Source organism: Podarcis melisellensis, assembly GCF_964234715.1.
Source record: "Podarcis melisellensis genome assembly, chromosome: 1".
Lineage (NCBI taxonomy): Eukaryota > Metazoa > Chordata > Lepidosauria > Squamata > Lacertidae > Podarcis > Podarcis melisellensis.
This window is the reverse complement of record NC_138528.1, coordinates 43,921,872-43,945,589: the sequence shown is the minus strand read 5'-3', so window position 1 is coordinate 43,945,589 and position 23,718 is coordinate 43,921,872. Positions and strand designations below refer to the sequence as shown.

Genomic DNA, 23,718 nt, shown 5'->3' with positions numbered 1-23,718 from the left:
CGGGCAGGGGTACCTTTACCTTTACCTTTACCTATGAGCATACAATAGGATACAAAATACAAAGCAAAGCAAAAAAAAAAAGTCTAGCCAATTCAAAATATGGCAGGTTTCAAAAATGCAAATTCAAAAGCATTTCTTCCATGCTAATGAAATCTGGTGTAATGATGTGGTAGCACTTTGAGGGGAGGTGTGTGGGAGAAGCCCTCTTGCACCTGCAGGAGCTTTGCACTGGCTTCTGTTAGCAGAATAGCTTAGTTGAATCTGGTCCCGAGATTTTTATTTTTTATACTAAAATTCAGAGAATGTTATCCACTGAAAGAGTGGCTGCGAAACTGTACATTGGTTCTGTGGTGGCCTCAGTCTTTGGTCCTCTTTGTGTTCCAACCCTGTTTGGATTAGTATATTCACTATCAGGTATCATTCTTCAGGCTGAAACACTGGCTGCATAGTGGCGTCTTATTTCCTTATATCATTTTTATCCCAGAAACGGATGAAACACATAAAACCTGAACCCATTTATACTCTGCTTATGGTTTACTCTTTGTGTCTTAAAAATGCCTGGAAGGGAACTCACCTGGAAATATTTTAAATTGTGTGTCTTTGTTTATTAAAAATGGCACTAACTGCAAATGACCTTAGTCCCAGGAGCTTTGGGAGATGGAGTGCATGCGTCTAAGAGATGCTCCAAATATGTTCAAATAATGTGGGAGAAGTGTGCAAGCGGAGTGCAGCACACTATGTGTACCTCTCCTGGATCTGCTTCACTACCTATATGGGTTGGGAAAATGTGAATCATTAACCTCACTTGTACACCATGTAGTGAACGAAGTAGTCAGGTGAGCAGCAATTGCCAATAGTTTTCCATTTCCCCTTGCATGTAATAGTGATCCATCATGTTTGAAGTGGCTCTAAGATTTGACACTGGTCCTTCTGAAAGGACAAGGGCGTGTGATTTCAGATTTTTTTCTGACCGTGTCTTTATACATGTTTTCAAAATGCAAGGAGGCCTGACCATTTTAGATGGGGAAGATAAATCAAGGAGGTGTCAGTGGGGGACTCAGGTGGGGTGACACTGGTGCTTCACATCTCAGCAAGGCATTGGCCTGGCCACAGAGGGCTCAGGCAGGCAGTTGCTGCCAGCAGTAGGAGTTTGAATGGTGTGGCAGCAACTGGTCTGGGGTGTGCTCATTTTGTCAGCTTGGGCAGTGCAGCCTCAGGCAGACAGGGCAGGGGGAGTTCGTTCTGCTGCCCTTGCTTATCTGCCACTGAAGACAAGTACAGTGGTATCTCGGGTTAAGAACTTAATTCATTCCAGAGGTCTGTTCTTAACCTGAAACTGTTCTTAACCTGAGGTACCACTTCAGCTAATGGGGCCTCCTGCTGCAGCCGTGCTGCCACCGTGTGATTTCTGTTCTCATCCTGAGGTAAAGTTCTTAACCCAAGATACTATTTCTGGGTTAGCGGAGTCTGTAACCTTAAGTGTCTGTAACCCGAGGTACCACTGTAGCTCAGTGTGGTTCATGAGCACTAAACATCACTTGAAACATCTCATCACAGAATCATAGTTGGAAGGAATCACTAACTCTTAAGCAGGTGTTATTTTAACTTTGGTTTAATAATTTCTATTGGAACAACTTTCAGTTTGTATGCCATGCCATTTTTCTGGGAATTTTATGTGTGGATTTGTAAAGGGGAACTTCTTGTTCCAAGTACAGCCAGTCCTCCCTCCCTCCCTCCCTCCCTCCCTCCCTCCCTCCCTCCCTCCCTCCCTCCCTCCCTCCCTCTCCCTCTCCCTCTCCCTCTCCCTCTCCCTCTCCCTCTCTCTCCACTCTCCCATCACTACATACCTGGCATTGGAAATTACCTTTACATTTGGTATTATATGCCATCACAACCATAAAAAAATCAATTGATTCAATAGTTAGCATTATTTATTTATTTTACTTAACAAAATACGTACTGTATATCACTTACTCGAACAAAATGCCTCTAAGTGCTTTACAAGACAGTACCAATAAGAAACAAACATTAAAAACAAGATACACAAAAATAAAATATAACAAATAAAATGAGTCATTTAAAAACATTGACACCTACTAAAATCGCAGGTCAACATGAAATGCCTGGGGAGAATTGCTGGCACCAAAAAATGGTGAAATTTTGAATTTAACAACAGTTGTCGGTGTGTTTGTGTACATTACAGCATTGCAGCTGCGCTTCTTTCTGTTATTACGAGACATCAGTATTTGCTTTGGGTGTTACGTGGTCCATGAACAAAATTAGTGATGGGTGAACTCTCTTCAGCTCAATTTGTATATTTCAACACATCTCATTTTTCTGGGCTCAGTACCAATATGTGGAAGTTGTGCTGCAGTTCTGATAACATCATGGGGAGTGTGAATGGGTCAAAATGCCATTTCCTCCTCCCATCTCCTTTCCCCACACCTGTAAATTCCTGAATTCTGCCCCTTTCCCTTCACCGACCTTGCTGCAATGGGAGCAATGACCATTCCTTTCTGATGCCTGGGACACTGAAATGGCAGCAGCAGGGATTCAGTAGGCATGTCCAGGAGCCGTGGAAACCACAAGGCCCAAGGCACTTGCATTTCTATTGTGAGCATGTTCAGTGGCATCTCAGACTCCTGATATCTCTATTGAGTAGTTATTGTTGTGGCACACTTCTCCAGAAGTTTACTGAACCAGAGAAGAACTTTGGGGGACAAAGTGCTCAGTTCACAAGCTGAGTGCTTCAAGCTGGGGAGCATCATGTTATGAAGCAGGTATGTATGAACTTCATGCTTGAGCCAGATGCCATGATTCCTCTGACCACTTGGAGCAGCTGTACACAGGGGGTGGCGCTGTGGTCTAAACCACAGAGCCTCTTGAGTTTGCCGATCAGAACGTCGGCGGTTCGAATCCACGCAACACAATGAGCTCCCGTTGCTCTGTCCCAGCTCCTGCCAACCTAGCAGTTTGAAGGCACACCAGTGCAAACAGATAAATAGGTACCACTGTGGTGGGAAGGTAAACGGTGTTTCTGTGTGCTCTGGCTTCTGTCACGGTGTTCTGTTGCACCAGAAGTGGTTTAGTCATGCTGGCCACATGACCCGGAAAGCTGTCTGTGGACAAACGTCGGCTCCCTCGGCCTGAAAGTGAGATGAGCGCCACAACCCCAAGGTCACCTTTGACTGGACTTAACCGTCCAGGGGTCCTTTACCTTTTTACACAGGGGTGAGTCATGGAATGCTTTGGCCATCCTCCACTGAGTCTCCACATGGAGGCCAGATTTGCCTAAAGGAGGCAACTGATGCCCCAGTAGGCAGGGACTGAGGAGGTAAGTTCTTCCTCTTCTTAAGTTACTCCATTGGTGTGTTTTTGTTTTCCTGTATTGCTTTGTCGTGTTTCACAAGTGACAACATTTTTTCCTCTTGTTTGTTCATAGGGTCCAAAGACAGCCCCGAGTTGCTGCTGCTGCACGTACTACTGCTCCTCCTCCTGTTCCTCGTGGTGGTGATAATGAAGGAGGCCTTATAGCGACGGGAACACGCTGGATCCGGTGGATTCGCAGTATCGATATCCCTAGGCCTCCTGGCTTCTAACGGAGCACAGGATTCGAGGTTAATAAACTCTTTGTAGTTCTCGAAGAAGCAAATAGCGGTTCACATTCCTAAATGTAATTTATAGGGCATGTCTATACCAGAAGGCATCCTTTCCCCACTTTGGGGCATTTGACTGAGAGAAGAAGGTTAAAGAGTATGTAACAAGGCATGGAAGACAAACTTCTCACCTTGTATTATGTGAATATTGTGGTTCCCACCAGCCCTTCTGTGGCGTCTTCTTGCTGTGGAGATGGATGAGGAAACCATGAAAGCCCTACTCATGGATTTGGGCTCATAGGAGGGAGTTTGATTCCTAAACATTGATCTTTGTGGACATGCTGCCTATGGGTGGTTAATTTAACTTTTCTCTCTTTCCAGCAGATTTGAAACTGAGCACAATTATGTATTCCTGGAACAGCAAGAAGCTTACGTGAAAACCACAAAGAAAAAAAACTAAAGAAAAATGTAAATAAATGTATAAAATGTATAAGATATTTATTAAAACATTGACTATGAAGAAAAATCAAACTTGTATGCTTTTTTCTTTTTAGTAAAGTATTCGTCTATGTTTTTTAAATATTTGTTTTAGTGCTGGCACTGTTTTTATAATTTATTTTATTGCATTTTTAAATCACCCTCCCTCTAAGGAGTTCGGAATGGCTAACAAGTTTCTTCATGCTCCACCCTATTGAATCTTAACAACACCCCTGTGTGGTAGGTTTTGCTGGGAGAGCATAACTGACCCAAGAGATCTAAACCTGAATTTTCCTAGTCTTTGTCCTGTTCTTTGGCCACTACACTGCACTGGTTTGTCCCCTACAATATTTACATTCTCACAGCGAGATGAAGGTGAATTATTTTGTGATAAAGCATTCAAGAACCATATTGTCAGGAAAGCAGTTTTTAATGTCTGGACAAGATACAAAGATTTGTTGGAAAATAAGACCCCAAGGTGGTTGTCGCCTATGGAAGCTAAGGCTCTGAAAAGACTCAATATGGAGGCCAAATGGCCGAAATATTGGGAGATACTAGAACAAAATGGAGACACATGGAGATTGCAGAGTTTTGAGAAATTAAAAGATAAAGTGCGAGACTGGCTACACTATTACCAAATTAGAGAGGTTTTTAATATGGATAAAAAAATAGGTTTCCAGATGGAAAAATCAAAATTAGAAACGGAATTGTTAGAACCTAAGACCAAGGTACTTTCAAGAATGTACAACTTGCTGTTAAAGTGGAATACTCAGGATGAAACGGTCAAATCAGCTATGATTAAGTGGGCACAAGACATCGGTTATAACATTATGTTTGCTGACTGGGAATGGTTATGGACCACTGGTGTGAAATTCACGGCATGTAATGCCTTGAAAGAAAATATTATGAAAATGATTTATAGGTGGTACATGACACCAGTCAAGCTTGCAAAAATATACCATTTGCCTGACAATAAATGTTGGAAATGTAAGGAAACTGAGGGAACATTCTTTCACCTCTGGTGGACGTGCCCAAAGGTTAAGGCTTTCTGGGAAATGATCTATAATGAACTGAAAAAGGTATTTAAGTATACCTTCCTTAAGAAACCAGAGGCCTTTCTGGGGACAACTGGAAATTGCAGAGTATGGAGAAAATGAAGGATAAAGTGCGAGACTGGTTACATTACGCTCAGATTAAGGAAATTTTTAAAAGTGACAAAAAGTTAGGATTCCAGGTGGAGAAATCGAAATTGGAAACAGAGCTGTTAGAACCTAAGACTAAGGTACTTTCAAGAATGTATAATTTGCTGCTGAAATGGAATACGCAAGACGAAATGGTTAAGTCGGCTATGATAAAATGGGCACAGGACATTGGGCATAACATTATGTTTGAGGACTGGGAAAGGTTGTGGACCACTGGGTTGAATTTCACTGCATGTAATGCTTTGAAAGAAAATGTAATGAAAATGATATACAGATGGTACATGACCCCAGTTAAACTTGCCAAAATATACCATTCGTCTGATAACAAATGTTGGAAATGTAAAGAAAATGAAGGAACATTCTTCCACCTCTGGTGGACTTGCCCTAAAGTGAAGGCCTTCTGGGAAATGATGTATAATGAGTTGAAAAAGGTGTTTAAGTATACCTTTACCAAGAAACCAGAGGCCTTTCTTCTGGGCATTGTCGACCAGAAGGTGTTAAAGAAAGATAGAACATTTTTCATGTACGCAACAACAGCAGCAAGGATACTACTCGCTAAGAACTGGAAAACTCAAGATCTACCCACACTGGAAGAATGGCAGATGCAACTGATGGACTATATGCAACTGGCGGAGATGACTGGCAGAATCCGAGACCTGGGAGAAGAAAGGATTGAAGAAGATTGGAAGAAATTCAAGATCTACCTGCAGAAACATTGTGACTTAGTGGAATGTTAAGAAGGATGCTTGGTTATAAATAATTGGCCATCATTAAAATAGATTAAGAATTGAGGATAAGAGAGATTAAGAGAAACAATTAGTAGGAGAATTATTTTACGGTATTTATGTGGTTATAGATTTGGAAATAAGATGATAATTTGCTTGACAAAATTTATTAAAGATGTAAATGGGAGCGGGAGACGTGAGGAAGCTCAAGAATATTATGAAACTTTGTTAAAACAAAGCAATAATGTTTATTATTATTGTACTTTCTTTCTAAAAACCTTAATAAATATTTATATATATATATAAAAAAAGAAACCAGAGGCCTTTCTCTTGGGCATTGTCGGCCAGAGGGTGTTAAAGAAGGACAGAACTTTCTTTATGTATGCAACAACAGCAGCAAGAATACTCATCGCAAAGTACTGGAAGACACAAGATTTGCCCACCCTGGAAGAATGGCAGATGCAATTGATTGACTACATGGAATTGGCAGAAATGACTGGCAGAATCCGAGATACGGAAGAAGAACAAACGGAAGAAGATTGGAAGAAATTTAAAGACTATCTGCAAAAACATTGCAAATTATTTGAATGTTAAAGTGATGCACGATATAAAGATAGTGCGGCATTAGTGACATAGTTGAAAGGAATATGTAAAGATGTTTGATGAGCTATAAGTAAAGAAATATAGCAATATTAACCAACGTTAAAATGATGGGGGATTAGAAGATAAGTGGTCAGTAGCGGAATGGTTAATTTAAAAGAAAATAAGCAATATTAAAATTAATCAAAATAGTGGAAGGATTTGCTGAAAACAAATTAGAAACTGGAATACGGAAAGGGGAGGTGTGAGGAAGTCGGGAAAGTAAGCTACAAGAAATTAAGATTTGAACTTATATACCTTTTTCTGTTTTTGTATGTTTTATATTGTGTTCTGTCTGTTATTGTGTTGTTTTGTGTTGTTACGATAAAAATTTGTTGAAACTTTAATAAAAATATTTAAAAAAAAGAAAAAAAGGAAGGTGAATTATTTTGTGAACCCATCCAAGTGTTTTTCGGGAGAAAAGACAGCCCTTTAGACCAAACTTCACACCAACTTATGTGTACATTTCATTTTGGTAGAAATGTTTCATATCTGTGCCATTGGAGATATTGACTGAGTTGAATCCTTATGGGATTGTTTTAGTCAGGGATTAATGAATAATCCTGGCATTTGGCGAGCCATGAAAGAAAGAAGTGTTCAGTAAGGCAAATGCCTGGAGCGTTTGGGGCAACTTTTCTTTTTTTGGGGGGTGGGGAACATTTGTCAGAACAGTGCTTATGGGTTGTAGCCAGATGGGAATTTTTTGTGCAATTGCTGCTGATAATGGTGCTAGGAGATTTCACACACCATACACATGATGTGCCTGTTAGAATTCTGCCCGGTCAGAGGGATGTGCCAGTCTTCCAGGCACCGGCAGATATTCCATGTGACCTCCCGGCTGCGCCACTCTGCTGATAAGCAGCCGAGGTCTCGGCGATTCTTCTCAGACTGTGAGAAAAACACACCGTTCTTCCTCTCTCCCCTTTGGTGTCCCCAGGGAGGGGAAAGAAGCAGACAGAAATCTATTTACATCTTTTATTCCTGTCTTTTACTTCAGTACAGAGAAAACATGTCTGCACTCATCAGCAGTTAGAATAAACTCCTCCCATGTACTTCCAGTACAGGTCATATATCAAACCCACTGAGCTAACATCCGGTGCTCAGTACAGAATGGACTGCCCCTTTGTTCCCATAGCAACAGTCACAAACTTTCTGTTTGGCTTTCAAGCCACAAGCAGCAGACTTGGCTGCTATAGCCTTTGCTTGCTGCTGCATTGCTGCTTTAGAATAACAGTGCCACCATCGTTCCCTTTTATCATTTAACTTCCAGTTATTTTCCCAGAACATATACAGTACTTCTTACATTTTAGATGTATTATCAGAGTTTGATTCCATCTTTTCTTCTGTTGCACACATTCACACTCAACATTAGTTTCTCCTTTTTTTTTAGTTTTAAAGGTAAAGGTAAAGGGACCCCTGACCATTAGGTCCAGTCATGACCGGCTCTGGGGTTGCGGTGCTCATCTCGCTTTATTGGCTGAGGGAGCCGGTGTACAGCTTGACTAAGCCGCTTCTGGCGAATCAGAGCAGCGCATGGAAACGCCATTTACCTTCCCGCCAGAGCGGTACCTATTTATCTACTTGCACTTTGACGTGCTTTCAAACTGCTAGGTTGGCAGGAGCTCACCCCGTTGCACGGATTCGAACTGCCAACCTTCTGATCAGCAAGTCCTAGGCTCTGTGGTTTAACCCACAGCGCCACCCGTGCCCCCTCCTTTTTTAAAATTTTAGCAGAAGCTAAATTTGCTACTATATAACATTAACACTTGGGCTGGATCTAGACACACCAAAGAAGTGTTTCAGTTAAATGCTGTACAGTAAATTTAAACAGGGCAACCAGATAGAGAAAAACGGGACTCCATAATGCCATCTGGTGGTACATTATATCGCATATTCAATGCATATAAATCACTTTTTCTTTACCAATCTAGCTGAGTCCTAGGTTACGTTATGATGTTCTTTCAAGGGACTCTCCCTCTCCTCTATTCTTTTACACACTACTTTGGAAGTATTGGGGTGTAATGAAGGGTGTAAATTTCATTTTGCCAGAACACATTATGAACCTCAATATTCTTTGTTTGAAATACTCCACCGGCTGCTCTTGCTTCATTTGGCTGAAGACAGTTGATTCATGGCTGCATATGAGACTCCACATGCTATCTAAAATGACATTTGACTACTAAAAAGACCAAAAAATAAATAAATAAAAAAATCCAATAAACAGACCTGCCAACATTGCAATGTCAGGACTTGGCTTACTAGCAGGCCCTGAAGCAAAAATTCTTGGAAAGTCTTCAGTTGCTACAAATAGGGATCCACAACAAAGACTAGTAACTCAGAGCATGGAGTAGGCCCAAGCAAGGTTAAATCCCTGACACTTCCAGGTAAGTGTGGGAGAGAGCCTTCCCCAGAGAGCTGTAGCCTGTCAGTTTTGATAATTCTGAGTAAGCTGGAGTAGTGGTCTCACTGGGTGTAAGAAAGCTGCCGATGTTTCTATTGTAGTACATACTCCTCTGCTACTCAACCATTGCTACTGTGTCCTTCCTTCTAGCAAATCAAGATAACCAGGTGACAGCAAAAATGGCAATTTCTTTTAGCAGGGGCAATTAGAATAAGATCTATTATTTGATTATAGATGTAAACCTCTAGAATGTATTTTGTATTGTTAAGTTTTTACCTCTGTCTCCAGTCCGTTGTATTTTATTTTATTGCTATGGCTTGTGGCTGTTGCAAATAGATTCTTCTGATTCTCTGGCCCTACCGTTAGGCAGAGTGCGGCAATTGCTTAAGGTGACAAATGCTGGGGGCATTCCTCTTGATGTAAGGGTCTGCTGCCAGTCCAGTCACTTCTCTTTGTGGAACTACATGCATGTAGGAGTGTGCCATCTTGTCTTCTGCTTCAGGCAGCAAACTGTCTTGGACTGGCCCTGATCTCCCTGCCACCTAAGAATTGCCTGTAGCAATCCTCGGGGTCCTTTTAGGAGTGGAGTCCTTTTAGGAGGTGGGAAAGAGAAAGGGACATTTTCTCCTTCCCTACAACTCGTGAAACCTCCTCATGCTGGGCTGTAGGGCTCACAATCAGGAGCAGCTCATGGCAGCTTTGTATTAATTAGAAGGGAAGATAGTATAAACCACAGAGCACCAAAGGAGCCAGTTGGCAGAGCCGTCTTTTCCATAGGGCTTAGTGGTGCATCGCGCCAGGACACTGGCCTCTCAGGGGCACCCCACCAAGTGGGAGAGCTGCGTGGCTTTGCTGGCGGCCTCCCCTTTCCCTGCACGCATGCCAGCTGTGCCCCGCCAATCATAAGGCTGGCGGCCATGCAGCTTCCCTCCCAGGCCTCCTCGGGAGGAGAGCGATCCCCGCAGAGGCTTAGGATAGAAGCTGTGCCCCGCCAACCACATGGCTAGTGAGTGCGCAGCTTCCCTCCCAAGCCTCTGCGGGGATTGCTCTCCCGCAGCGGCATGGGGGAGAGTTGCGCCCCCCGATGGTTGGTAGTGTGCAGCTACGGCCACCCACACTATCCGTGGTAAGTTGGGGGCTCTGGGCACATATTTGCACCCCGGCGCTGCATCTGCTAAAGACGGCCCTGCCAGTTGGGACTGCCAGTGTCAGAGATGGAATGACTGGATATAAGATCAGCAGAGCAATTGAACACTGACATCAAGAGAGTTTCTAAGCTCCATTTGTGCTGTGGGTGGGAGGAAGGACAGCACCTTTGGGGATCCGGGGGCTGAGAGCTAAGTGGCACTGAAAGAAAGGCTTTCCGGTAGTGGCTGTTGCAAGAATCCACCCCTCCTCCCAGCTGAAGGTGGAGGCTAGGGGTCATTTTGATTATTAGGGTATGATGTCTTAATGGGTCAGGAGACCTGCCATTCCACCCACCCGCCAAATGCCTTGGAAATTCTCTCGTCCATAATGCAAGGGAACATGGAGCTCCAATCACATGAAGCAGTGTGGATTCACATGGAATGACTTGCTTCAGAAGTCTACTACACTGAAGTGAATCTGATTCTGGGGTCCATTGAGGCACTAATCTATAACATATATGAGGCTAGTGGAAGAACTATAGGAGGACTAGCAGCGCATCTCCTCGTTCTGTAGCTTAACATCCAGAGCTCTAGAAGAGGCGTGGGAAGCTGTGATTCTCCAAATGTTGTTGGACTCCAACTCCCATCAGGCCCACCCAGCATGGCAATTGATCAGGATGATGGTTGTTCAGCTACAACCGGAGGACTCTAGGTTCTCCAGCCCTGCTCTAGAAGTTAAATGTCTTTTCCAACAGCGTTTACTTCCGTCCATAATGGATATATCTTTACATCTCAGTTTCCCATCTGTAAAAGAGCCTGTTGGCTATAAAAACCTATGCAACAAGAAGGGTATAGGTAGTAAGGTATTAAGGTATAATACCTAACTAAATACAATGTATTTTGTGCCTTAAAGCTCCCATAGAAAATATTAATGGACCGTAATATTTTATCTGCCATTTTGTTTTTCAGCCCAGATGATCCTGAAAACATCATTACAAATGGAACTTTGGTGGTAATTATTCATTTTCAGAGTCCTTTTCTATGAAATGGCTGCTGTATGCAAACCTTCACCTGTATTGTCTTGCAGTAAGCAAGGAACACTCTGTGCTGCTTCTGTACTGAGTTTAAGTTGCTTCCTTCTGCGTATTTCAACTCAGCTAATGCAGATGACATCTGTTTGTTAAAATGGTTTCAACCAAGTTGCTATTCCTTCCAGTGGTTTTGTTGTTGTTGTTATTCACTTGAACCCTATCTCCTACCCCACAACTTGAATGTATCAGCCCTTAAAATATATATTTTCTTTTTTTGCAGAGGTTTGCAATTACATATGTTTTTCTTCTTGTTGTTGATTAGAAATTACTAGCCCGATGAGAACTATGTAGGCCATTTAACCACCTGGATCACACCCTCTTTGGGCATTTATGGTTACACGGAAAGTAGGGTAATTTGTTAACATTAATCAAGCAGGACTAATAACAGTCATCAGAGAGCTGTCTGGATATGACCAACCAGTTGGGTGACAATGTAATGGTCCAGAGCTCTCCCTCCAGCTATGGAGTAGCCATTGTCCCAGAGAGGGACTGTAGCACATTAATACATCACATGCTCTGCATGCAGAAAGCCTTAGCTTCAGTCCTTGGCATGTCAGCCCCCACAATGGATGGTTTAGGTGGGTTTTCTGTGTTTCCCTCCTTATCGAGCCAGATGCATCTCTACTTGGCAGATTGAAGGAGAGAGAAACAAAGAAGGTGAAGAGTTGAGTTGTCAATAAAAAGGTTTGGAACAGGGATGTGTGTCATAGGAAGGAAGGGCAGAGTAGAATGAAGGTTGGGAAGACAGCAAGACTGGGAGCTTGGAGGGACCAAGGAGGTTGGGGCAGAATGCTGGATTTTGTATACTAATTTGGAATAACCAGTCAGATCTCATGCTGCAGGTTTGCAATTATTTGGTTCCATTGATCATTTTGCTCTTTATTTCCCCATTGTTCCTGCAGTCACGAGAAGTTTCATGTTTAGAAGTTACAGTCGATATTGAGAAGCTGAAGGAACAATACACAGGTGAGGTCATTGGATCTTTAACTCGTTATATATTTGTTGCTTTAAATCAATAGTTTACAAACACTGGAAGATATATAATAATCACATCTATTACATTTTCTTGACCCTTTACTTGTTTTGGGTTTCAAGGGATAAAAGAAGAATTTGATAAGCTCATGCCTTTCACACGTGATAATGTGTTCATTTATTTTGTGGTTAGGTGTCCCTACCTGAGTAAAAAACATTTGCAGCTGACGCCACTTTGAAGGTTGTGTTTTTGTGGCACTGTTCAATAAACTCAAGTACTTTGAGTGGACAGTCCCAAATAGCACTAACCCATTTCACAATGTCTTTATGACTCAGTATTTGGGATTTATCCAGTTTAGTGATGTGTCCACATGGCAGTTTTGAAGGGTAATGAATATCTTCCAAATGAATATCCGGCATTTAAATTCCACACACATCCTTTGCTTCATGTACTGGTTCCTTGCTCATCCCATTCATCCTATTGGTGGTGAATGCAGAATGTACAAGAACATGTAGTCCATATAACAGAAGTACCTCCAGAAAGAATTTATGGGAGGCTACTGTTTGGCACCGTGGGAGTTGCCTTGTGGTGTTCTGCAGGGTCCATCTTGTTCCCCATGGCATTTAATATCAATATGAAGCCACTGAAGGTTCTATCAAGAGAGTTAGAGTCAAGTGCCATCAATGTACAGATGACACCATCTGAATTGGGAGAGGAGATTGAGGTGTTAGACCAGGGCTTTGAGATAGTGATAGGTAGGTTGTAGGTCAATAAACTGAAGCTGAATCCTGAGAAGACAGAGGTGTTATGTGTCCTGAGTTCTCACATCTGAGAAAGGCAGAGACGACCTCTTTTGGATGGGTTTGCACTTTGCTGGAAGGAGCAGGTCCACAGATTGGGGGTGCTCCTGGATAAATCTCAGTGGCTAGGAATGCCTTTTTCCAGAGCATGGAGTACAGCAGCCAAATCATCTCTGTCCAAAAGAGTCACCAACTACTGCCTCTTTGGGACAGAGATGATTTGGCCACCGTGCTCCATGCTCTGGTAACTGGCTGGAGCTCTGTTGAGATCTCACATAACCCCTGTTATGCAACAGCTGCATTGGTTGCCAGTTCATTTCCATTCCCAGTTCAAGGTGCTCACATGTTTAGAGCCCTAAATAGGTCTCAAATGCCTGAAAGGCTTTCTCCTTCCAAACAAGGCCCCCTTGGGTGTTAAGATCAGTAGAGCTCTCTTGGTGGTTCACTTGGTGGTGATGGCCCAGGAGAGGGCATTCGTTATGGCAGTCCCTAAGTTCTAGGACACCCTCTGCACAGAGGTGTGTTTGCCACCTTCATTATGCAGATTTTAGCTGAAGATGCTTCTCTTTATCCTGACTTGGATACCTGAGATGTAAATTTTTTGGCCCATCTCTTTGTGATTTATAAGTTCTTTTAAAACTGTTTTTATCTTTGTGCTTTAATTGTTGTGATTTGCCCTGAGATGTTAGGGTGAAAGATGGGTAACAAATGAAAACATTAGGAGTTGTAGTAGGAGGATTGATGCTTGCCGTTCACACAAGTTACAGTTGTTTCACATCCTTCCACAGTTTTTCTTACACCTGACTGAGTGTTCTAGCTCCAGACTGAGTAGAGAAAAAGGCAGTCTAGATGTGCCATGGGGGGGGCATCTTACCTTATCCCTGGGCTGCTTCTGAAACCCCCCCCCCTCTGAATTGCCTGCTGAATATTGCTGCTCTGAATGATATTCCCTTGGTTGTTGATCAACACTGCTTTGTTGGTTATATGTCATTTTTTTGAGCTCGGATTTCTGAAATTTGTAAAGACTAATGCACAGTTAAAGGTGATGGGAATAAAATATAGTGAGTATAGAATTACTGAATAATAGAATTGTAGGTTGGAAGGGACCCTGAGGCTCATCTAGTCCAGCCCTCTGCAATGCAGGAATCCTGTCCACAGGCCTCCACAGGGGGTGGGGGCTCAAACCACCAAACTTTTGATTAACTGTTAGACACACTGACCCATTGCGCCACTGGGGACTAGTGATGGGTAAATCTTTTAGGGCTTGATTTAGGATTTGACTAGGTTAACTGAGCTATTTCCCTCCTAAAAGAGCTTGTGTTTTACTTTCTTTAAGCTGAATTCTGAATTTTGAAGCCCCACACAATCCTGGTAACATATTCAGGAATGCAATGGGGTTCCTGAATGCTTTCCCACAAGCTTTTGCTCCCTGTAAGTCCTCAGTGTCACCCGGGGTGTGTGTGTCAGAAACGGAAATCTAGAGTCTGAGAGGCATCATTCCTTTTTTGTACCTGAAACATTAGGATACCTCGCATCTTGGATGCTAATGTTCAAAGTGCGAGAGAGGTGGTGTCTCAAGGCCTCCAGATTTCTCATCCACTGCCACCATTCCTGCATTTGTTGCCACTGTCACCAGTCCGAGTGAATTGGAGGAGAGCTGTAGGAATTGGCTAGAGAATTCTTCTCAAATGTGAATTATCACGAGTTGCCATTTTCAACACCCCATTTTACCTGCTGTGCATGGGTCTCCTCTTAATTTCCAGGATTCTGAATAACTGGATCATAGACAAGATTGATTTTTGGACAAAACCTTTTTTGAAGCAAATGAACTATTTGTGTTTCACTTTTTTCTGTTTAGAAGGTGATCTGACATTAACAATAAAGGGCTCCTATGAGGAAACACAGAAGATTCCACTGGCACCTGACACCAGACTTAGTAACAGAACTGTCATTCAGTTCCACTGTATCAAGAATCATCAGTCAAATTTGGAGATCATACTACCTAAAAAGATGCAGTGGTCAAAGGTATGTTTCCTTTGATAATAATGCATAATTATTAGTCCATGGAGGCCAGGGCAGCTGTTTACCAGCTCCATCTGGTACACAGGCTGAGACCCTACCTGCCAGTGGACTGTCTTGCCAGAGTGGTGCCTGCTTTAGTTATCTCTCACTTGGACTACTGCAATGCGCTCTATGTGGGGCTGCCTTTGAAGGTGACCTGGAAACTACAATTAATCCAGAATGCAGCAGCTAGACTGGTGACTGGGAGTGGCTGCCGGGACCGCATAACACCGGTCTTGAAATACCTACCTTGGCTCCCAGTACGTTTCTGAGCACAATTCAAAGTGTTGGTGCTGACCTTTAAAGCCCTAAACAGCCTCGGTCCAGTATACCTGAAGGAGTGTCTCCACCTTCATTGTTCTGCCCGGACACTGAGGTCCAGTGCCGAGGGCCTTCTGGCAGTTCCTTCACTGTGAGAAGCCAGGTTACAGGGAACCAGGCAGGGGGCCTTCTTTGTAGTGGCACCCGGCCTGTGGAACACCCTCCCACCAGATGTCAAAGAGAACAACAACTACCAGACTTTTAGAAGACATCTGAAGGCAGCCCTGTTTAGGGAAGCTTTTAATGTTTGATGGACTACTGTATTTTAATATTTTGTTGGAAGCCGCCCAGAGTGGTTGGGCAAACCCAGCCAGATGTGCGGGGTATAAATAAATAAGTAATAATAATAATTAATGTGGTTTAACTGAAACAAATAAAGGTGGGTGGGTGAGATTCGTCACCAAATTCTTTTATCTCAAACGTGGAAAAGCTCTATTTTAAAAATGTGTGTACATTGTATTTAATGTATACAGCTGGATTTAGAGGTTTGAGAAACAAAAACAAGGGCTGGATTCACAAATTTCATTTAGCTTTCAGAAGTGGTGCACATCAGCTTGTGATAAATATGTCAATGTTACTGTACCTTGGGGTAATGTAGAAATTTTGTGTTAAATTTCTATACCTTCTTTTAATTTTTGTTGGTGTATTTTTAGCTGGCTTCATTTAAAGGAAACTCAGAAAGTAATATCTCTGTGGTTTTACCTTTGGATGAGCTTCCCATAGAAAGGACAATAACATTAAGAAAGGTAAGTGCTTTATCTTTACGAAAATATTGAATTTAAATAATTATCAGTGAGTGTGGGAATGCTATAGCTCAGTTTGCAAAGCCTCTTTTAACTCAATAGAACTTCTGCATAAACATGCGTATAACTGCACTGTAAGCAAGATGGATCGGTGATCTGCTTCAGTGTGAGGCAACTTCCTCTGTTCCTAATATTTATCCAGAAAATAAAGCACTTTTGCCCAATTCAGGAGCATCACTCTGCTTTTTCCTATCAGAAAGATGAATAAATTTGTGGCAAGTGAGGCCCAAAGAACATGTAATTCAGTTGCTAATCTGTTAAGCAGGTAGGTATTGAGTAAAAGGTAAAGAGACCCCTGACCACTAGGTCCAGTCGTGGACGACTCTGGGGTTGCAGCGCTCATCTCGCTTTATTGGCCGAGGGAGCCGGCGTACAGCTTCCTGTCATGTGGCCAGCATGACTAAGCCACTTCCGGCGAACCAGAGCAGCGTGTGGAAACGCCGTTTACCTTCCTGCCAGAGCGGTACCTATTTATCTACTTGCACTTTGATGTGCTTTCGAACTGCTAGGTTGGCAGGAGCTGGGACCGAGCAACGGGAGCTCACCCCGTCGCAGGGATTCGAACTGCCGACCTTCTGATCTGCAAGCTCTAAGTTCTGTGGTTTAGACCACAGCGCCACCCGCGTCCCTGGGTATTAAGTAAATAGTACCAATTACCAAAAAGGTTAAGCCTGCTGTACTCAGCTTCTCTGAAGCAATAACCGAAACAAGCAGAAGGTTCATGATGTTTGGGTTATTCCTTCAGAGAAGCTGAGTACAGCTGGCTTAAACGGGCTCTGAGCTATCCCCCTGCTGTGTTTTGGAAGTGATGCTAAAGCAATTTATTGCAGGTCAAAGGATTTAGATGTGCTGGCAAACACACAGCGAAAATGATGCCGGACCCAGTCCTTCTAAATCATCCAACAGAGGGTGATGGATTGATCCAACATAATCTTGGTTGCTGTTTTATCTATCTCAGCACAAACACCTGGATTTGCAGTAGCAGTCCAGCTGATCCACAACAGGACTGCTTTGTTTGTCCTGCTGTGCTCTTAAAAGGGCAGAATATGATATGCCTGAGGTTTTACCCATTCTCTTGATTTTCAGGACACAACGTTTGATCTGCGTGTGAAGGCAAAAGACTGGTAAAACATTGTTTTTCTTTGCCCATTTCATCTAAGCTCATGCAGTTTTGTTTCTTTGTTTCTCAAGAAACTATGATTTTGAATCTCATAAGTGTTTTTATGCATTCAGGAGCTAATTCACACACTTGGTTGCCCTTTCTGAATCTAGAGTGAGTTTCTCTTGCTCCAATCTATAAAAAGGCAACATTATAACGCTTAAACACATATGAAATTAACAGGGCAAGGGGAGTCATAACTGTGACTGAGCAGAAACGGTATGTTTCAGGAATGTTTTGGTAACATAAGAAAGCAGTGGTGGGCCTGGGCACTGTGGCACCCTGTGTAATGCCAAAATCCCGCCCCCTACTCATGCTGCCTTCTGAAAGGTGGGCAAGAAGGCATCTGGCTTTGGGAAGGAGGCACGAGGGCCTTACAAGTAAGTTACGTGTCATTTTGAAAAATATAATTGTATTTTTTGTTTTGGTGTTGTTTTGATTTTGAATTACATATGGAGGGCACCAAAATTGTTTCAGTACTCAGGGCCACTAAGACCGCCGCTGCTGATGTACCATAAACTGCACTATAGGTGCAAAAGTCAGATTAGACTAGGAAAATATAGTATAGATGATTTTGGTGCAGGCACAGAAGGGGGGGAACCTTCCCCCCTTTTGTATCACACAACTGGCTGCTCCATTTTACCTGCAGTCTCATCATTGTTGTACCCTTGGCAAGAGCCATAGTGACATTCTTGTTGGAGGTGGCATCCTCATGGATTTAGGGGAATGCGACCAGTTTGGTTGCATTGGGCGCGGAGCCTTGAGGGCGCCTTGGAGATGCCACCACTATGATGTAGAATGGAAGGAGAGAGGTGTGTGAGCCAAATTTTGGTGTCACACAGGGCTGCCACTGAAAGTTGATACTCCAAGGTCCACTACTGCGCATGTTATTCAACTAGGTCAACTATGCAAATCATCTGAATTGCGATTTTGGAAGCAATGCCAAAGCAATGTATTGCAGGTCAAAGGATTTAGATGTGCGTCTGGCCTATGACTTGTGTGCAGAAGAACAAAATTTCCTTACCAAGAGAAGGAAATATGTTGCTACAGCTGTGAAGAAGATTCTCCAATTAAAGGAAAAGCTGCAGGATGATGAGGTAGGTGACACAGGATCTTCTCATTTCCCTCTTTCCCCAAGAAGGTTAGAGTAGCCAGCTAGCTCCATCATTCATGAACTAGTGCTAGATATCTTGGGGCAGGCTGCAACCTAGGAATAGAGGAAAAATTCAGGGGTTTTTTGCATTTGAGATTGGACAAAATGAGAAAAGTAGAGTGGATAGATTTGTCCATTCCTACTGCCTTCTGCTGTTTAAGAATGAAGACACTACAAGCTGTGTTAGTGGTCAATTAAACTTTATTCCTGATGTTGCCTAGGAGCCTGCACAGATCAGAAACTAACTTCTCTAGCCATGCCACACCTCTGAGTCAGCTCTCCAGAAGCTGGCCTCCTGGGTCATAGCCATTTCTCTTAAAAGGATCACATGCCAGATATTTAATTATAATGGTTTATCAAGGCTTGTGGTTCATAGGGTGGAACACACATTGATGCAAAGATGCCCAGTTCCACCCAAAGCTTCTTCTGATGCAGTTGTATCCTGTACGGGCAGTGGAAGAACAAGAGGGAAAAAATATGCTGTTTGCTTCACCTTACTCAATGCACTTAATATTCCGGACTGCTAATATTATGCTTAATATGTTAGGTAATGTCTATAAAACTCTGTCAATGCTAAGTGCACATGACAGTACCGATGTTGCAGATCATCTGCTCTTTTCTTTCACAAACATGGTACTTTTGGAATAAGGTCCAGCAGCTTACTGTTCATTCTCTGCTTCTGTGTGTTAAACAGTTGCCTGTGGTGGCAATCATGACAACAGGTGGTGGGACCAGGTCATTTGCAGCAATGTATGGAAGCCTTCTGGGTCTGCAGAAACTGAATTTCTTAGACTGCATTACGTATCTCACAGGCTTGTCTGGCACAACATGGTAAGGAGGGCTTTTCTTCAAACTTACTACATTTTGTATGCCTAATTCAGTTTGCTGTTTTATGTGGTTGCCCAGTATTCAAGACAACGCATAAAGCTTTCCATGCTACCAGTACTACCTAGGTCACAGGAGAAAATTCCCTTTTAAATAACTGTGTTATGACTGATAGTTACCTTGCGCTTTATGAAAAATATAGGGCTATAAGGCTTTGCAGGCGCAGCAAACCCAGATTCACTGGGGGCAGGGGGCATAAGAACCAATAATGACATGGCAACAGCTTGGGACTGAAATGGCCCCAACTTTATTGAATACAGAGATAAGCAGGCTTTGGTATAAGCATTGGATATGTATCCTGAATCAGTCTATCCTGATTGCTGACTCATTGCTCCTTTAGGGTCAATCCTAGGTTAAAGCAACCCTCCCAGATCAAATGGGGTGAACTGGCAGGCCACCACATGGGAAGCCTTTTGGCCTATTAGCCCCTGTCTGGGCCTTTGGACAAAACTTTCCCCATAGACTTCTTTACCAGAGTACCATAAACATTAGTTCCAGTTTAGACTAAGGATCCAACCTAATGCCTTTTCTGCCAGAAGGTTGTGACAGGTGCTATGAGGTAGGCAAAATCTCCAGACAGGCAAATTCCTTCCTGGTCCTAAATACAGCATCTGATTAATTCCACAACAAGGTCAAACATGTGCTCTGTTAGCTTACCTTTGTGTAGGGCCAAGATATCCCAGGTGGGCAGATGGGATCTTCATTGCCAACTGCTCTGCCCACTCCTGGCGCAGCCAGAATGTAACGTGTGGAGGCAGACCTGAGTGGAGATAGGCTCCCTCAGGTCCATCTCCACAACCGCACCCCCTAGATTGGCAATGGTCGGCCATTTTGCATTTGAAATTCTGGTGGGAAGTCTCAGAAGACCCTGTGACCAGCTGAGGCTGAATAACACAACCGGTGGTCAACCCCTGGCTTCCTTGCAGCTGTGCCAGTTTGCAGTTGCTGCTGCTGCTGATATGATAAGCCGTCTTTTCATTAATCAGCTAGATCATTCGGCTTGAAACTTTTTAATTCACAAAAATGCAGCTGATTAGGATTTTTTAAGTAAGTGCTCATAAAAACTGCAGATGGCAGGCACCATCTCTAAATAGGCCATTATCACACAGCTTAGAAGAGGAGGAGAAAAGCCCCTTTCACTACAAGAGTCTGTCCGGCAGTGACCCTCCTTCTATCGAATACCCTACTCTGAGAGGCTTAGCTGGTGCCTACTTTATATCTTTTTGATGCCAGGCAAAGTTTTTCTCTCTCTTTCATTAGCCCTTTTAATATCTCTAGCATCTTTGAACACCAATAATCTGCATCTGCAGAATGATGACAATAGCAAAACTTCTAACATTTCGCTGATGAAAATAGGGACGCCACATTCTGTGATGATAATTTTACTTTTTATACCCCACACATCTTACTGAGTTGTCCCAGTTACTCTGAGCAGCTTCCAACATATATAAAAACATAATAAAACATTAAACATTAAAAAAACCTTCCATATACAGAATTGCCTTCAGATGCCTCGGTGGGGGGGGGGGTGTCAGATAACTCAATACCCTCCAACATTTGTCCAATGAAAATAGGGATGTCCTAAGGAAAAGTGCGGACGCAGGTGGCGCTGTGGGTTAAAGCCTCAGTGCTTGGGACTTGCCGATCGAAAGGTCGGCGGTTCGAATCCCTGCGGCGGGGTGCACTCCCGCTGCTCGGTCCCAGCGCCTGCCAACCTAGCAGTTCGAAAGTACCTCCGGGTGCAAGTAGATAAATAGGGACCGCTTACCAGCGGGAAGGTAAATGGCGTTTCTGTGTGCGGCTCTGGCTCGCCAGATGCAGCTTTGTCACGCTGGCCACGTGACCCGGAAGTGTCTCCGGACAGCGCTGGCCCCTGGCCTCTTAAGTGAGATGGGGGCACAACCCCAGAGTCTGTCAAGACTGGCCCGTACGGGCAGGGGTACCTTTACCTTTACCTTTAAGGAAAAGTGGGAGGTTCTGGGATCAAATCAGAAACTGGGATGGCTTCTCTGAATCAGGGATGTCCCTGGAAAATAGGGACACTTGGAGGGTCTGCAATAGTTGGGCTGAGTTGTTGTTCTTTGGATTGCTGGATTTGATTTACCTGTGTCTATTGACACAGCACACTTATCTGGACACATAATTTAGTTATGGATACTTGTTTTTAATATTTGCTGCTTTTATCTGTAGTTTATTGATTATTGTTTTATATTGTTAGAGGGGCTTTTTATTAAGCAGTTTTTAAATTATTCTAAATAAATCAACATCAATAAAAAAGTATTGTTGTACTATTACTGGATTGGTTCATTGATTTAGGGTAGTATGATTGAATTGCTGTATTTTTTTTAAAGTCATTGTTTCACTGTGTATGTTGCTTAGCCAAAAAATAAAATAAAATAGGTGACTCATGAACTAAATTAATAAAATAATGTTAAATAAGACATGTGTGCCTGATCTAAATAAAAAAAATACATGTGTGAATCATCTAAGCCTTTTGCCTGCCAGGATGAAGGTGTGTGTGTTTGTGTGTGTGTAGAAATCTCTGACGTTTTTGTGACTGAAGTGTAGCCTACTGGACAAAGGTAAGAGCTATAACCATTGATCCTCCCACTTTTACCTCTGCCCATGCCCATTGCTGGACCTAGTCCCTGGGAGATGGCTCATGGAGGTTTGTGGCGTTCAAGCACTGAAAAAGATTACCCACTTTTGATCTAAGTACACTTATTGTTTCTGAAAAATTGTTTTTATTCATATGCAGATCTATGCAGATTTAATTTATAGAGTAATAAACTAAAAGCACATTTGAAATGATTTTTTTTTAAAAAAAACATTATTTGGCTTGCAGCTCTTATGAAAAACTAGAGTTTGTCTCTCTCTGAACTTGAGGTTTCTATGCTATTAGTTGCATATCAGTCTGATAGTATCTTTCAAAACTCAGGACTATGGGAAATTTGTATGAAGATGCTGATTGGTCCCAGAAATACCTGGAGGAAGCCATTCTCAAAGCCCGGAAGCAAGTGACTAAGTCCAAGCTTAACTCCTTTTCCATGGATAAACTGAAGTATTATTATAATGAACTGAAACAAAGAAGTGAAGAAGGACACAACACTTCATTCATAGACCTCTGGGGGCTTGTCATTGAATCCATGTTACATGATGAGGTAATTGTTGTATTCCCCACCTCCCCTCCATTTTGAAACATGGCGGTTAATCAAGGGAAAATGGAGGTTTATACACATAGGGCCAAGTTGCTTGAAATACAGTGGTTTGAAAGGAAAGTATGCTTTCACACAGTGTATAAATAAGGTATGAAATTCAGCTACTTTAAGATAGGGCTGCCATATGTCCGGAATTTGCCAGACATAGCCAGGATTCGTCTGCCAAAAATGGCAGCCCATACAAATTTCCTAAAAAAAAAAAAATCTTCTTTGGATGGATTGCAAAAATTGCTCAATAACGTTTGTGTCCGGATTTTCACTTTTTTGAGATATGGCAACCCTATTTAATATGTGGTGATTGCCACAAGCCGAGATGGCTTTAAAAGGGGTTTAGAAAAATTCATGGAGAATTGGGATTATAGAGCTGGGCTTTTCTAATGTTCTTAGAACAGAACTCCTCCCACATCACAGCCTACGTACCTCGTTGATTCTGCACCCCCTCTGCCAAATCTTATCCATCTGCACCCCAAGTGACAGCATAGGCCTTGTCATCCAAGCATCAGGTATATGCACATCCATAAACTGATATTTAGAGGATTCTATCAAGTCAAACCCTGTGTTGGGAGACAGTGACAGTCTGTGTTCTGTTCCTCCTGGAAGGTGAGTCTGATGTGCTGGAGATTGGGAACCAGGACAATGGAGCTGAAGAAACCTCAAGGCATAGAATCATAGAATTGCAGAGTTGGACAGAACCCCAAGGGTTATCTCGTCCAACCCCCTGCAATGCAGGAATCACAACTAAGGCATCCATGACAGACTGCCATACCACCTCTGCTTAAAATTATTCAGTGAAGGAGAGTCTACAAACTCCCAAGGGAGTCTGTTCCACTGTGTTTAGTCAGGATCTCCTTTCTTGTAAGTTGAAGCCATTGGTTTGAGTTCATGCTCAGCTGGAGAATAAAGCAGCAGCTGTGTGTATGTCATGAGGAAGTCCTGAGTAGGGTGATTGGGAGTTCAGGGGAACAAAGAAAGTGGACAGAGAATGAGAGACTTAAGAACAAAAAAAGCCTGAGTGGGGGAGGCAAATGGCAGAGACCTGGATGAGGGAAACACAAGGTGACAGTAGGAGAGAAGAGAAAGGGAAGGA

General features: G+C 42.8%; 1 protein-coding gene and 1 long non-coding RNA gene across 2 annotated transcripts in view; one reads left to right on the top strand and one right to left on the bottom strand.

The window, feature by feature from the left end:
* The window catches only part of LOC309357609 (cytosolic phospholipase A2 epsilon-like), a 55,073-nt gene that overhangs the window by 23,570 nt on the left and 7,785 nt on the right, over positions 1-23,718 (top strand). The window contains exons 7-14 of the mRNA XM_081889920.1: positions 11,137-11,179; positions 12,161-12,224; positions 14,890-15,056; positions 16,067-16,159; positions 17,303-17,340; positions 18,337-18,472; positions 19,223-19,359; positions 22,352-22,574. Of these exons, the coding sequence (XP_081746046.1) occupies positions 11,137-11,179; positions 12,161-12,224; positions 14,890-15,056; positions 16,067-16,159; positions 17,303-17,340; positions 18,337-18,472; positions 19,223-19,359; positions 22,352-22,574 (901 nt within the window). The remainder of the gene's footprint in view (positions 1-11,136; positions 11,180-12,160; positions 12,225-14,889; positions 15,057-16,066; positions 16,160-17,302; positions 17,341-18,336; positions 18,473-19,222; positions 19,360-22,351; positions 22,575-23,718) is intronic.
* The window catches only part of LOC309358136, a 322,055-nt gene continuing 298,377 nt past the window's right edge, over positions 41-23,718 (bottom strand). The window contains exons 2-3 of the long non-coding RNA XR_014163349.1: positions 1,830-2,219; positions 41-1,765 (exon numbers count right to left, since the gene is read on the bottom strand). This is a non-coding gene — a long non-coding RNA (uncharacterized lncRNA). The remainder of the gene's footprint in view (positions 1,766-1,829; positions 2,220-23,718) is intronic.